At 45.1% G+C, this 14,682-nt stretch overlaps 1 protein-coding gene and 1 pseudogene across 8 annotated transcripts in view; both read left to right on the plus strand.

The window, feature by feature from the left end:
• Positions 1–2,666: 2,666 nt before the first annotated feature.
• LOC136529342 (PHD finger-containing protein 1-like) overlaps positions 2,667–14,682 on the plus strand; it is a 32,512-nt gene continuing 20,496 nt past the window's right edge. For 3 of the 8 annotated variants that reach the window (XR_010777278.1, XM_066522421.1, XM_066522454.1), the window contains exons 1-8: positions 2,667–2,805; positions 4,319–4,404; positions 4,924–5,024; positions 5,119–5,967; positions 6,176–6,293; positions 6,622–6,849; positions 10,825–10,943; positions 11,036–11,149. Coding sequence is in view for 7 of the 8 variants with exons in the window: in XM_066522421.1 (XP_066378518.1) it covers positions 5,616–5,967; positions 6,176–6,293; positions 6,622–6,849; positions 10,825–10,943; positions 11,036–11,124 (906 nt within the window). In the remaining variant the exon portion in view is untranslated. The other 5 variants (XM_066522425.1, XM_066522449.1, XM_066522442.1 and 2 more) reach the window with 5 other exon arrangements.
• Positions 7,879–10,376, plus strand: LOC136539618 (putative transcriptional regulator tpeD; annotated as a pseudogene).

Consider the following 14,682-nt stretch of genomic DNA (forward strand, 5'->3'; position numbering starts at 1 on the left):
CTTTCTCACAATAATACAGCCGGAACAATGTTTTTCAGTCAGTTTCAGCCAAGTTTTAGACCAGCGAATGAGGCCAGGGACGAAGCCAGCAGTGGGGCTACCCCCTACACATCCTGAGCACGTGGAGTTCCCCTAAGTCCTTCTTTAAAATTTTATGCATAGAGGGGTTAAGATTAAGAGAAATAAAAAAAACCTCTATTCTTTTGTTCAGCCCCTCCTAAATTTTTTTCTGGCTTCGTCACTGAAGGAGGCCATATGGTTTTGTAATAGATGCCAACGAAAGGCCAACAGGGCACCCAGATCCTAGCCGAGGTAGCGGTTTCTGCTTGTCGGTATCTTTTACGTAGTCCTGGCCTGAATGAAACTCTGGATCACTCACTACCATGAAGCCTGCAGGTTCCGGACATGATGTTGGACGCCAAATTCCCTTGGTTCTGCCCCGACGGAAGTTGCAGGGATACTGGAAGGTAGCAGCTAGTCACGCACTCGCGTGAGAAAGTTTGGCTTGCTTTTGTGTGCTTTGTATTGGCAATTTGGCATCGCTGGAGCAAATGCCCATATCAGAAAATGTATGTCGGATATTCTTTAACCGCGAGTGGGCAATCTATACAATAGTATAATAAGCGTGCAATCCAAAAACTCCGTCTCCTCTCACAGAACACTGTTACCAGCACAGTCAACGCGCGATGTGTTTTCCCTGCTGAACAGTAACGGGTTTTCGTAAACAGTAACCGGGTTTTGGAACAGTACGGGTTGTTATGAACGGTACTTACCCGTTACGGAACAATACCACCCTGTTTTTTCCTTTTTTTTTGGACGCAATACAAATATTTTTTCCCCACTATTACCCGCGCAAAGCGCGGGGTTCCCTACTAGTTAATATTGTGATTACGACATTGAGTACGGTACAGGAGCGAGAGATTCACACCTACAGTCTAGAAGTACTTAGGCCAGTCTAGTTAGGGTTTTACGGCCCAATTTCTAACACACTCATATTTTAAAAAAAGTGTAACTCTCTTCTTTCATGGAACTTTCATCATCTCTCTTTATATCAGCTTATTTAATGTCCATGAAACTCTATAAAACTCACATTGAGGCTCGCCTTATTAGCATGCGAACCAAGTTGTTGCGCTAGTTGTGTCGATGTAAATGTGCTTGATGGAAATGGCAACCAGGTACGTCGTACTACGTAGTACAGATTCTAAGAAGCCACGCATACAAGTTCTGTGTTCGGAGGATTACCCGGTACGAAAACATTGCTCCATTTTCCTCATACAAGTACTGTATTTTGGAGGCAAACTTGATGATGGATTGGTCGCACAATATACGAAAATGAAGTAGAATTTATTGCAAAAAGGAGGCTGGGCATCGCGAGCTACTCCTGCTACTGCTACAGTGCTACAAGAGCACTGTCAGCATGTAATGCGGACCCATCTGTATTTTCGGTTTGGTAGGAGGGTTGAAAGGTATGAATTGGATTGAGCTTCTCCCACCATTAGGCCCACCATTGGCCATGAGGCCCACATGTTGGCCACTCAGACTATACAGGGGATGATACGGCCTACTCTCTTGTTCTAAAATAAATGCATGTCTGGCAAACTAATCTTATATTTGACCAGGTATATAGAAAAATAGCAATGTTTATGATACCAAATAGACATTATAAGATTAGTCACGTCATATTTTTTTAATAAACCTATTTAGAGAATAGATATAAATGTTGATACTATTTTCTATAAATAAATTTGGTCAAATTTGAGATCAAACGTCCGAGAGAGGGATAACGGTGCTTCATGCTGTCGCGGAGGGATGGCTACATTCGGCGAGAAAAAAGAAGCCAGCTGAGGAAGGATTTTGAGAAAATATTCCCTAGTGGAATTACTCCATCCCTAATGTTCATGAATTAAACATCCTAGAAATCGGAACGGAACCGTTCCGGTCTAGTCTGATCTCCAACCAAACGAATTCAAAGTGGCTCAAAAATACAATTCGAAAGTTCGTAAAACTAAAACCCTGCTTGAATCTCATGGATTAAAGTTTAGTTGGCTAAAACTAACTTTAGACAAAGAGGTTGTTTAGATCATGAACTATCTAATACAATAAAAGACTTCTGTGCCACTGGATTTCTATGCCCCATGGCGAACGAGGGAGGAGATAAAAAAGCAGTGATAATCATCTTTTTATTATAGAAAGCAAAATTTTAATCACTTCGTACACTTATGTGGTCTAATAAAATAATGATTTTTTGAGAGTTGATTCAATTTTAAACAACCCTTTAGATCGTCTATTTAGAGCAAGTTATGAGATTCAAACAAGTTCTACATAACACACCAATATTCAGTTCACACCACAATAACTTTTGCTTTGGACCCGACTGCCTAGCTTCATAGGGTGAGTCATCACTGTGTTGTACTCTGTTGCGTCGTGTGAGTGGTTTTTTTTTTTGAGCCTGTCGCGTGAGTGGGTTAGCCTTTCATGATGGGTGGTATAGCATTGAGCTACCCTTTCATGTGACACAAAATTTCATCCGTCTTCATTGAAAGGCAGGCAGCTTTTTAACCGTGGCTTTTTAACTGGAAAAGCTGTAGCCGCTGCAGTTAAAATGCTACTGCAGCCGCAGCGGTTAGGCAACAGTCCCTTGCGCGTTCACAACAGCGGGAGAAGGGGAAGCACCAGCGACGGAAAACCCCCATTCCTCGTTTGTGCTCCCCTTCCCCTGCAGGGCCTGTCTTCTCAATCACCATCGCCCCCTCTCTCCAATCACTGCATCTCTTCTCGCCTAGTCGACGATCGGACGGCGTAATGGTGAGGAACTGCTGTAGAGGCTGTTTTCTTCCCCACTGTGCTTGGACTGCATTTCTTGCCCGCGCGCTTGTTTCTTGGTCCGACTTCGTCCCTCTCTCTATACTTTCCCCATACTTCTTTGAATTTTCTTTTTCCAGGAAAGCTCTTCGGTTCTCTCCAGCGCTGGGTGTCAGCAGGTTGCATCTTGTTGCGATCCTGGTGGGGAAAAACCGCAGGGATTTCGCTTTCTTGGTGTGGGTTCCAGCATTTCAGTTGGTTACGCTGTGCTTCTTGGCCCTTGTGATCGCAGTGCGGTTTTGGTTGGGGTTTGGAAGGCCGCGCCTTTTGCGTTCTTGCTCTCTCAATCCGTGGCGATGCGAAATCCAACTTGTCTTCTTGGATTCGGTCTAAGCATTTTTGGTATGGAATGGCTCAAAAACCACATATTTCTACGGCCGTCGCTCTTTCTTGGTCACGAGTTAGTTTGCCTCGTTTTTCGTGTCTTTTCGACGTCTTTCCCCTGTCTTTATGGGATTATTACTGGTGGCCTGTCGTGCAGTTTGGTCTAGTTTGTGTTGTGTATTGTTGATTGTGTTCATCCTGTTAATGTATATGCAATTTGAAGCAGCCTTCAGATCGATCTCACTGGCTTCTTTGCTACTATTGGCCCAATTCTTGTTAGAGAAACATGAACTCGTTCAATCTTAGGTGGACTTGCTTATTGCGTCCACTTGTTTAGCAATTCAGTGCTTAGGTTTGTTTTCTTGAATGTTCCATCCTGCTAATGGCCAGTAATTGCAAGTGGATGCTAATATTAGTGTATTGTGTTAGTTGTTACTAGAGCAAGCTCGCATTCTTTATTTAGGAAATTTCTGATTAACATTTTTAGGGCACGGATAGCAGAGGCTCAAAGCTTCACCAGAGTCATGCTCAACCAATTTAATGTTCCTCCCATAAGATTCTGTTAGTTGATAGTCTCTTTCATATAGGCCAAGGTGAGGATAATTGCTATGTGAAAATAATGATAGGACAACGGTTGTTAAGAGTGCTACCATGGCTAGCTATTCTTGTACTTTCATTAATATACATCCTCTGCAGTTTAACTTATGAAACCTCTATAAACACCATTATTCTTGATAATGGAGTTAGTGCCCATTCACACTAAAAGTCCTCTGCCGATAATCCGTAACTTGGCTGGACATGTGAGTTAAGCAACCTTAGTAATTTTGGAAAGCTAGGATTTTCAACTGTTATTTTATATCTTTGTTTATGTGCAGCCAGTTTAGTGCATCTGAATTAAAATAGGTTTATTATAATGATATGATCGACTTGCTCAAGAATTTAATTTTGTTGGACGACGGAGGGAGCCCTTTATATTTTCTTGGAGAAAATCATGTGTTTTCACTCTGCTCTTTTCTTGTTGCGTTGTATATTTCTTCCTTCTTAGGATTATGTCTCAAAGATATGTGTGAAATAATTAGATGAACTCGAATTTTTTTGTATTTGACTATACAATATTTCCCCTTTCATGCAGGACATTGAGGTGTGTGGGGCATGTGGCAGTGGTAGCAACTCTCATCTTATTGTAAAGTGTGCTCGGTGCGGTGATTATGAGCACTGGTACTCCTATATATCTCTGCCCTGTATAGTTTTAATACCTTTATTTTTCACATCCTAAGCGCTTGGGAGATGTACATATACATGTGATCATCTGCCCTGAATTTGCGTATGCTTTTGCTTTTTCAATTGTTTGAAATATTTGTATGTAAGGATGTCTTGAGAGCAGAAACCAGTAAGTGAAGTAGATGATCGGGGGTGTTCGGCTGATCCAGTTTGGAAAATGTGGACGGCTGATTTCGGCTGATTCAATAGTGTTCTGTGAGAGAGAATAAGCTGAAACAAGTTGAGACTAGACAAGGAGAACATGCTTCTTTGACAGATAGTCGATGCAAATACTGTTTAATTAGGACTGAAACTTCCTTAGCTGTTCCTGTTCTCCAATGTGTTATTTCCATTTAATTTTCTTTTTTTCAATAAATCCATTATTTTTTAATGAAGGTGTAAATTAGTCGAGCTATATTCTTGAATGTGGAAGGTTTTGTTTAGCTCTCTGAAAATGTTTCCGTTTTCTATTTGAAGTTATTGTATGAAGGAGGTGGCATGGGAGACTCCACGTGAATGGTATTGTGCCAAATGCCAGGAGTATACTAACAGTAACGGAGGCCCAAAACCTAGTCAAGGTAATATATTTTTCACTGTTCTTGATCACCTATCTCGCTTTACGATCATCAATTCTACTATGCTAGTCTAATTTCTTCTACAATCATGGTGAAGGTGGGCAAACTGTGCTCCAAAGGGAAACTCTCAGTCACAGCAATGTAGTGCATCAAATAAGTCCCAAATCTCCGAACAGATTTGGAAATGGTAAAGTGAAGTTCATCTCTTCTGAAGAAGTGGCATCATTGAGTAGAGAGAGGCAACCATTTTTTAGGTCAAGATTTGCTTTGTCGCAGCTAAGCAAGGCATCATCTCCTCCAACTACAAAACACTTGTCCAATATGAATTGTGTATCCCCAAGCAAGAGTGATACTAAAGTGCAAGCCCTGAAACGATGTGCTGATGCAAGTCATAGTCAAACAAAACTTGAGGATAGGTCATATTCTGCTATGCAGCAAAGGCAGGTTCATCCTGCCTCTCCTTCAAGCATGAAGCAGCCATCCAATATGAAGTCGATATCCCCTGGTAGGAGTGACATTCAAGTGCAAAACCTGAAATGATGTGCTGCTGCAAGACATGATCAGACAAAGATTGATGACAACCCATATTTTGCTATGAGGGAAAGTCAACTTCATCCAGCATCTCTTCCGCATGTGAAACAGTTTTCAAATATAAAGTGCATATCCTCCAATAGGACTGCCACGCAAGTGCATGCCATGAAACGATCTGCTGCTGCTAGTCATGATCAGGCAAAGATTGATGACATAAACATGGATTGTGAAACAAGATCTGGTGGTTCCATGCCTATAATTCATGAATGTAGAACAAGTGAACCAGTTAAAGTAAAAATTGACTCTGTGATTGAACACAAAGCTAGAGAAGAGAAAATAGTGAATGCAGACAAAGGAGAAATTAACTCTCGGACTGAGCTTGAGCCTAGGGAAAAGGGGGCCTTATGCGCTTCAGGTATGTGGCTATAGAAATCTACTTTTATTTTGGTTGATGTTGCACGTCTCAAGAAGAATAGCACCATGACATTTCGAAAGGGCTCAATTTCGATATACATTTAGTTATGTGCCACATTTAGATTTTATTTAGTTCTGATGTGACCTGAGGTTTAAGTACACTGAAAGTGTCTGTTACTGTTCATTTCCAATTTCCAATGTACCAATAGATGAAGATACTGGATGCAAATCTGAAATGGAGAGTCCGAACCAGAACAAAGACGTGATTCTCGCCATGGGTTTAACTGTGGAGTATTCAAGATGCCCAGCACCTGTGAATTGTTGGAGGTGAGTTATGTCTCAACCTTTACCTTCATTATTGATTTTTTCAAGTTTCAGGAATCAATTAACTAGACATGGTTTCTTAATGATATGGATGTAGCTGCCAGCAGCTTCCAACTGTTTCACATGAATATGTATGGGTAAATTCCTGCGGCTAATGTTTTCACGGGCAATACTTCCATAAATTACCAAATTATACTTTTGTCCGGAAATAATTCTAGATGTTTTTTTTTCATAAAAGACAAATGCTTCTCTGCTATTGTTGTGGCAGCTGACCCTAATTTCATATATATAATGTTGTATTTTTAATGTTTAGCTTTCGTTTGCACTTTAGGGGATGCTTTCATGTCTTTTATGCTGGAGAAAAGCTAAATCTTGGTGAATTTAAAGCCTACTTTCCATCAAAAGTGTCACCCAGAGTTAATGATATTGTCAAGATGATGCCCACAGATCTACAGCTGGAGTTATTACCTCGAATGAATGATTGGCCAAAATCTTTTGAGACTATTACTCCAGTTCATGAAGACATTGGCGTGTTCTTCTTTTCTAATAAACCTGATGGGTAGGGTTTCTGTTGTTTCCGATACACTGATACCAACATTTTGTCGCATATATATTCTGAAACATATTTTACTAAGTCAGTAACTGCTTTCAGATATTCAATGATTTTGTTCCTCACTTGCTTTGTAGGCTATGTTACACGGATACTTCACTGAAGACGCGTATCGGACACGGATACGTGTCCGATACGCCTAGGATACGTATCCTCCGAGTATCCGATTTTGTGTTATTTTTGTTAAAATCGGATACGCCAACAGACACGTATCCTTCGTCCGGATACGGCCCAGCCCATTAGAAGCCCACGGAGACAGCCTCAATCCCGCACGCCCGCAGTCGTTCTCAGTCCCATTCCCGCAGTCCCGCACGGAGACCTCACGGCTGCGCCCGCGCGTCGCGCCGCAACCCCGCTCGCCGGCCGCCAGCCACCGGCAACGAGCGTCAGCCTCCGCCTCCGCTCGCCGGCGTCCCTACTCGCCGGCCGCCAGCCAAATCCTCCTCATCCTCCTCCCTCTCGTCCCCATCCACGGCCGCCGAGCGGATGGACAGACGGACAGAGATCCGCGCGCGCCTCCGGCTCTGCTGTGGAGCGATGGACGGACGGAGATCCGCGCGCGCTTCCAGCTCTGCTGCGGAGCGGACGGACGGACGGACGGTGATCCGCGCACGCCTCCGGCTCTGCTGCGGAGCGGAGGGACGGAGATCCGAGCGGCTCTGCTGCGCCGTCGCTACGCCGGCTCAAGGTCAGTTCACTCTCCTCAGTCCTCCCCCACCACGGCCCGGGTCTCCCGCGGTCCAACGACCCACCGCCGTGTTAGGCTCAAGGTCTTGTTGATTTGCTTGTATGCAGATGCAGTATTAGTCTGTAGTCTGTACTCCTGTTAGGCTGTTACTCTGTTATTGAAATTGCTACTTTGCTAGTGTATGTAGTTCGTATTGATGAAGTCATGAAGTTAGTCTTATACTCTTATTGATGAAGTGTAGTTCGTGTTGCTTTGCTTGTATGCAGTATAGACTAGAGAGTAGAGAGTAGATGGCGTCTTCAAATATGAGCAGTGCTAGTGTAGGATCTGCATCCACAAACACAACTGACATCAAGGCTCCACTTTGGGATCATGTAACCATTTTGGAGAAGCCTAGAACTGGTGGAGGAAATGCTATGTGGCGCTGCAAGTACTGTCCAATGCAAAAATTGAGTAGTTACACTAGAGTTGAAGCTCATTTGCTGCAGAAGGGAGGAAAGGGAATAGGTAAATGTCCTAATGTTACATATGAAATGCTTAGTGAAATGAGGAAGGAAATTGAAAGGTGCAAGAATCTGGTGGAAAAATCCAAGTCAAGAACTGTTTCTTTGCCTATTGCTCCTTCCTCAAGCAATACTGCTGACAACAACAAGAGGAACAAGGGGGGCCTGTTTCTGCATTGGAAAAAGCTTGGGCATTGGAAGACCGTAAGCACTTGGATGCTTTAATTAGTAGAGCAATTTATTCTGGAGGGGTATCTTTTAATTTTCTGAGAAATCCATATCTTCGAGAAGCCTTTACCTTTGCTTGCAGCCGCAACATGCAAGGCTATGTGATTCCTGGTTACAACAGAGTTAGGGAGGGGCTTCTGAAGCAAGAAAGGAGGCACATAGAGACTTTGTTGGAGAGCACAAAGAGCACATGGGCAGAGAAGGGAGTCACAATCTGCTCTGATGGTTGGTCAGATCCTCAGAGGCGACCAATCATCAATTTTGTTGCTGTTTCTGACAAGGCACCTATGTTCTTGAGGGCTGATAATTGTGAAGGTCAGTACAAATCGAAAGAATATATTGCTGAGAAGTTGAAGGGTATAATTGAAGAAGTAGGTCGACATAATGTAGTACAAATCATTACAGACAATGCTGCAAATTGCAAAGGTGCTGGTCTCATAATAGAATCTGAGTATGATAACATATTTTGGACACCATGTGTTGTGCATACCCTCAATCTTGCGCTGAAAAGTATATGTGAACCTAAAATAGGAAACAACCCCTCTGATGAAGAACTATTTGCTTGGGGGGAACTTGAATTTATGTATGATGTTAAAACTGAGGCTGCTATGATAAAGAATTTCATAATGAATCATGGCATGCGGCTTTCAATGTTCAATGAGTTCAGCCCTTTGAAGTTACTTTCTATTGCTGAAACAAGATTTGCCTCTGTTGTATGTATGTTGAAGCGGTTTGTTGAGGTAAAAACAGCCCTCCAACAAATGGTGATTAGTGACAAATGGAGTGTGTACAGAGAAGTCAGAGATGATTCTCCAACTCCAACAGCCCAAATTGTCAAGGACTTGATACTTAGTGACGTATGGTGGAACAAGGTGGACTACATTCTTAAGATTACTACTCCTATTTATGAAATGATTCGTATGACAGACATCGACACACCATGTCTTCACTTAGTTTATGAGATGTGGGATTCAATGATAGAGAAAGTGAAGAAAGTCATATATCGATATGAGGGCAAGCAAGAAGATGAGGAGTCAAGTCTGTACTCGGTTATTTATGACATATTGATTACTAGGTGGACAAAAGGAAATAATCCACTTCATTGTTTAGCTCATTCACTTAATCCAAGGTACAAATTGCCATTCTGATTTTTTTCATTGACTTGAATGGTCAGTACATATTTTTTTCATTCACTAAAATCATCATTGCCAATTGCAGATATTATAGCAAAAAGTGGATTGAAGAAGGTCCTGGCCGTGAACCACCCCACAAGGATAAAGAGGTATAAAAAATTAGGATGGTTTGCTTCAAGAAGTTCTTTCCCATGCCAGAAGAATTGACTAAAGTAAAAGAAGAGTACTCAAGGTTCTCTAGTTGTTAAGAAGAATTTAATGATCCTGACTCAATCCATGATAGATGGGCTATTTCCCCTATGACTTGGTGGACAAATCGTGAACAATCTGCTCCCTTATTGATGTGTTTGGCCATGAAATTGCTTAGCCAGCCAGCCTCATCTTCTTGCTGTGAAAGAAACTGGAGCACCTATAGCTTTGTCCATAGTGTCAAGAGAAATGCCTTAACTCCAGAGCGTGCTGAAGATTTGGTCTTTGTGCACTCAAATCTGAGGCATCTGTCAAGAAGAACTGATGCATACAAGACAGGAGAGACAAGGATGTGGGATGTAGGAGGGGATTCTTTTGATTCACTTGGTGGTGTTGGCATTCTTGAAGTGGCTGATCTGTCCCTTGATGAACCTGAACTGCAAGCTGTGTCTTTTGGTCTGGATGAGCTGCCGGTTGATATTGTGGATGACAATGAAACAATTGAGGAATAGGAACTTGCTGCTGCATGAATTGCAAGCCTGAATGCCTTTTATTAATTTTCTAAATTTGAGACTACTATATTTGAGAGTTGATGAGACTGCAGACCTTCTGTGCTGTAATAATAGTACTCTTAGAGTCTTAACTCTTAAGTGATTAATTGCAATGTTTTATTGTTATCAGTTATCACTTATCAATTTTAGAACTTGCTGGCTGCTGCTGCATGAACTTGCTGGCTGCTGCATCAATTTCAGAGTTCAGAGTTCAGATAATAGGAACTTGCTGGCTGCTGCTGCATGAACTGCAAGGTGATGTACTGAACTACTACTGATTAGTGATTACTGAATACTTAAGTAGTCAAGTTTTAGTAATAAATTGATTGATAGTTGGTTACTTGGTTTTTTTGTGCAAATTCTGGACTTAGTCTTGGAGAACTCAAGAATGGACAATTGAAGAATGTAGATGCTTCCGAAGTTCCGGTCTTTGCTTTGGCTGGTAATTGCTATTGCAAGGTAATTTACTACTTTCACTCTTTCACAATTTTAATATGCGCTATTATCTATATTTATTAAAAAACAGTAAAACGTATCCGCGTATCGGGTTTCTTAGAAAATTGCCGTATCCGCGTATCCGTATCCTTCCGATACCGATACGCGTATCCGTATCCGTGCAACTTAGTTTGTAGGTGTGAAAAGATACACTCTAATCTATTAGAAGCTTCCAGCAACTATGTTCTAAGGGCATATATTCATGACATAAAGTTGTTGATATATTCCTCGGAAGTGCTTCCCCCTGATTCTCAGTGTTAGTAGTTCAATTTTCTGTTCCCTCCCGTGCAAGAAAATAAACCATATCAAATGCATAATATGATATTTTAATTTCTACCTTGATAACAGGGATAGATGGTGAGAATTACTTATGGGGGCTTTTTGTCAGATCAAAGGGAAAGAGCTATCCTTGGCGATCTGGTTCAACCACTACATGATCTGTTTTCCCTGGGCATGGTAAAGGTATATGACCAAATTGTAAATTATGTTGCCTGAGAAAGATATGGCTGCTGGTGCTTTGACACAATTTTGGCTGTTGCAACTTTTGCTTCCATTGCCTGGTTGATTATTATTTCTTCATTGTTGATGCACTCATCTTTCTTCATTCTTGGTTTGCCTAGTTGGCTTGGATATTTTTAGAGCTCAACTGTGAAGATTGCTATAGTTGTAGTTTACTGAGTGATTTGTTTTGCCCTGGCATTGGGAAACGATGCTTTAATAAAATGGAAAGTATAGCTTCAAGTATGCTCTCAAGTACTTTTCAAATTCATTTGATCTCTGTAAAAGGACTGCCATGATAAAACCTGGTGAGGGTTTTGCATCTGATGCATCCCCTTACTCGGATTGTGTGTGAAAAGATTCATATTAAGATTTTTAAATACTGTTGCTGCTAGGAACTCTGGCTCTGCTTGTGAGAGATCGTAGATTGTATGTGTGGAGGATCGGAGGACGAGGTCAAAGTGCACGAGGAAGTCGGCGCGGCGGCGCCGTGGCTGCAGCGAGGGCGCGAGAGGGGCGGCTAGGGCAGAACTCCCGGCTCCCAGGGGAAGCCAGAAACAATTAGATTTGTTTCTGCTTAATCCTCAAAAGAGTCTTACAAGGTATTTATAACTCCTCTCATCTAATAATAGAAAATAACTTCTAGTAATTCTAATAATAGCTAATATGACGCGGCGATGTGGGCTTGAGGCCCATCCCGGACACGGCCCTAGCCACGAGCAGGCCTTCTCCGGCCGTAGTGCACGCCTGTCATAACATCTCTCCCCGCCTGCGAAAACAGCTCGTCCTCGAGCTGGAAGTCGGGGTAGGCAGCCTTGAACTCGTCGACGCGTTCCCAGGTAGCGTCCTCCTCAGCCAACCCGAGCCACTTGATCAATACGCTCCAGACACCTCGGCGTTGCTGCGCTTTCAACGCCCGATCCGGGGCAGGCAGGATGCGGCCGTCCTGCGTCGGTGGAAGGACACCGGACTCCGCTGGGGGATCGCCGCGATGCTGCTTCAACAGGCTGACGTGGAAGACATCATGCAGACGCGCTCCATCAGGCAGCTGTAGGCGATAGGCGACGCGGCCGATGTGCTCCAGCACGCGGAAAGGACCCGCCCAGCGAGGCCCCAGTTTGTGCTTGGCACGGGGGTCCAGAGACTGCGCTGTACGGTGGAGGAGGCGTAGCCAGACCCACGTGCCAACGTCGAACTCCACCTCTCTGTGGTTGGCGTCATAGTACTTCTTCGCAAGCTGCTGAGCTTGAATAAGGCGTTGACGGACCTCAGTTAGCATCGCGTCACGGCTGCGTAGAAGAGCATCCACGGCCTCAGTACGCGCTGTCCCCGGCCGATATGGCAGGCGGGGGGCGGCCGTACACCACCTCGAAGGGCGTCGCGCGGAGGGTGGTGTGGAAGGAAGTATTATAGCAATATTCCGCCCATGAGAGCCAATCCATCCAAGCGCGAGGCCGATCACCTGTAACACAGCGCAAATACATTGCGATTACCTTGTTCACCACCTCCGACTGGCCGTCCGTCTGAGGGTGAAACGCTGTGCTCATGCGCAGAGTCACGCCAGCCATCCTAAAGAGGTCACGCCAGACGTGACCGGTGAACACGGGGTCCCGGTCGCTGACTATGGACGTCGGGAACCCGTGAAGGCGAACGATGCCGTCGAAGAAGGCGCGGGTGACGGACGTGGCGGTGTAGGGATGACCGAGCGCAATGAAATGCGCGTACTTGGAGAAGCGGTCGACGACGGTGAGAATGACCGACTTGCCGCCGACCTTGGGCAGCCCTTCAATGAAGTCCATGGAGATGTTCGCCCACACCTGGGACGGCACCTCCAGAGGCTGCAGGAGCCCCGACGGCCGAAGAGCGTCGGTCTTGTTGCGCTGACACACAGCACAGGAGCACACCCAATCCTGCACCAACATGCGATCGCCCGGAAAATAGAAATCCAAACGAAGATGATGGAGCGTCTTCTGAACGCCTTCATGGCTAGCCCCATGAGCGAGTTGTATGGCCTGGTGACGCAGGTCGCCAACGTCGGGAACGAAGATGCGGTGACCGTGCAGCAGGAGTCCGGCATCCTCGTGCCAGGGTGTAGCCAGCTCACCCCGCGTAGGCGTTCCTGCAGCAGCGCGGCGTCCGGTGCCATAACTGTTGCGTGGCGCACATCGTCGATGTAAGTGAAAGACGGCCCGAAGATGTTGGCCGCTGCTGCTGTATCGTCGAGCTCGGGGGTAGCCTCGGCGTCACGGCGGGATAGAGCATCTGCCACCGTGTTGAGGCGGCTCGGACGGTACTCTACGGCGAAGTCAAAACCGAACAGCTTGCTAACCCACTGGTGCTGAGGCACCGTCGACAAGCGTTGGTCTAGCAGGTACTTGAGGCTGTAGTGGTCTGTCCGGACGAGGAAGTGGCGCCCCCACAAGTACGGCCACCAGTGTCGTACCGCCTACACCAACCCAATCAGCTCCCGCTCGTAAGCGGCTAGCTTAAGGTGGCGTGCCGTGAACGGTCTGCTGAAGAAGGCGAGAGGGCCGGCGCCCTGGTGAAGGATGGCACCAAACCCGGCACCCGAGGCATCGCTGTCCACTGTGAAGAGGTTGTCGAAGTCAGGCATTTGAAGGACCGGCCCCATGGTGAGGGCGCCCTTGAGCGCCAGGAAGGCCACCTTGGCTTCGGTGTCCCAAGCGAACATGTCTCACCGTAAGAGACACGTTAGTGGCACCGCGATGACGTTGAAGTCCCGGATGAACTTCCGGTAGTAGCCGACGAGACCTAAGAAGCCATGCAAGGCACGAGCAAAGCGTGGAACGGGCCTCGAGGCGACCGCTGCGATCTTGTTGGCATCCATGGCGACACCCTCGGCGGATATCACATGGTCGAGATAGGCCACAGAGGATGCCCCCAAACGAGCATTTGGAACGTTTGAGGTGGAGACAGTGGCCGCGGAGAGCGTTGAGGACGACTGAAAGCATCTAGGCCCCTAGTTGGATTTCGGTGATTAATGTCAATACAAGATTACTATGACTAACGTGTGTTTTGCAGAGGCTTTTAAGTTAGGTCATGGTAATGGAGATCGATTGGGCAATCGAGGTTGTCATGCCCCTACGATGGAAATCGTTTCGGTTTTCAAAGGATGGACGACAAGGTTAAGGATAACTAGTTCTAAGTGTCGATTGGAGTTGGAGAGACACTTAGAGTAGTTTAGGACTTTGTTTTTCCTTTGGCCGTACTATGAAGGGGGGTATGAACGGGTAGCTTGACCTAGTTGAGTCTAGTGAGTTAGGTGTGGTGCACACTTGTTAAAACTAGCTCTAGGTAGCTCCTATGAATGCCTAAGATCCTTTGGAGCAAACTTCATTCACATATGTTCGGAAGTTGGAAGTGAATGGAGGGTCAAATACTGACCGGACGCTGGCTCCGGTGCGACCGGACGCTGGCCGCAGGGTCCGGTCAGTTCATTTGACCGAGGAGATCAAGTCTGGTGTGACCGGACACTG

This window comes from Miscanthus floridulus, chromosome 2, assembly GCF_019320115.1.
Source record: "Miscanthus floridulus cultivar M001 chromosome 2, ASM1932011v1, whole genome shotgun sequence".
NCBI lineage: Eukaryota > Viridiplantae > Streptophyta > Magnoliopsida > Poales > Poaceae > Miscanthus > Miscanthus floridulus.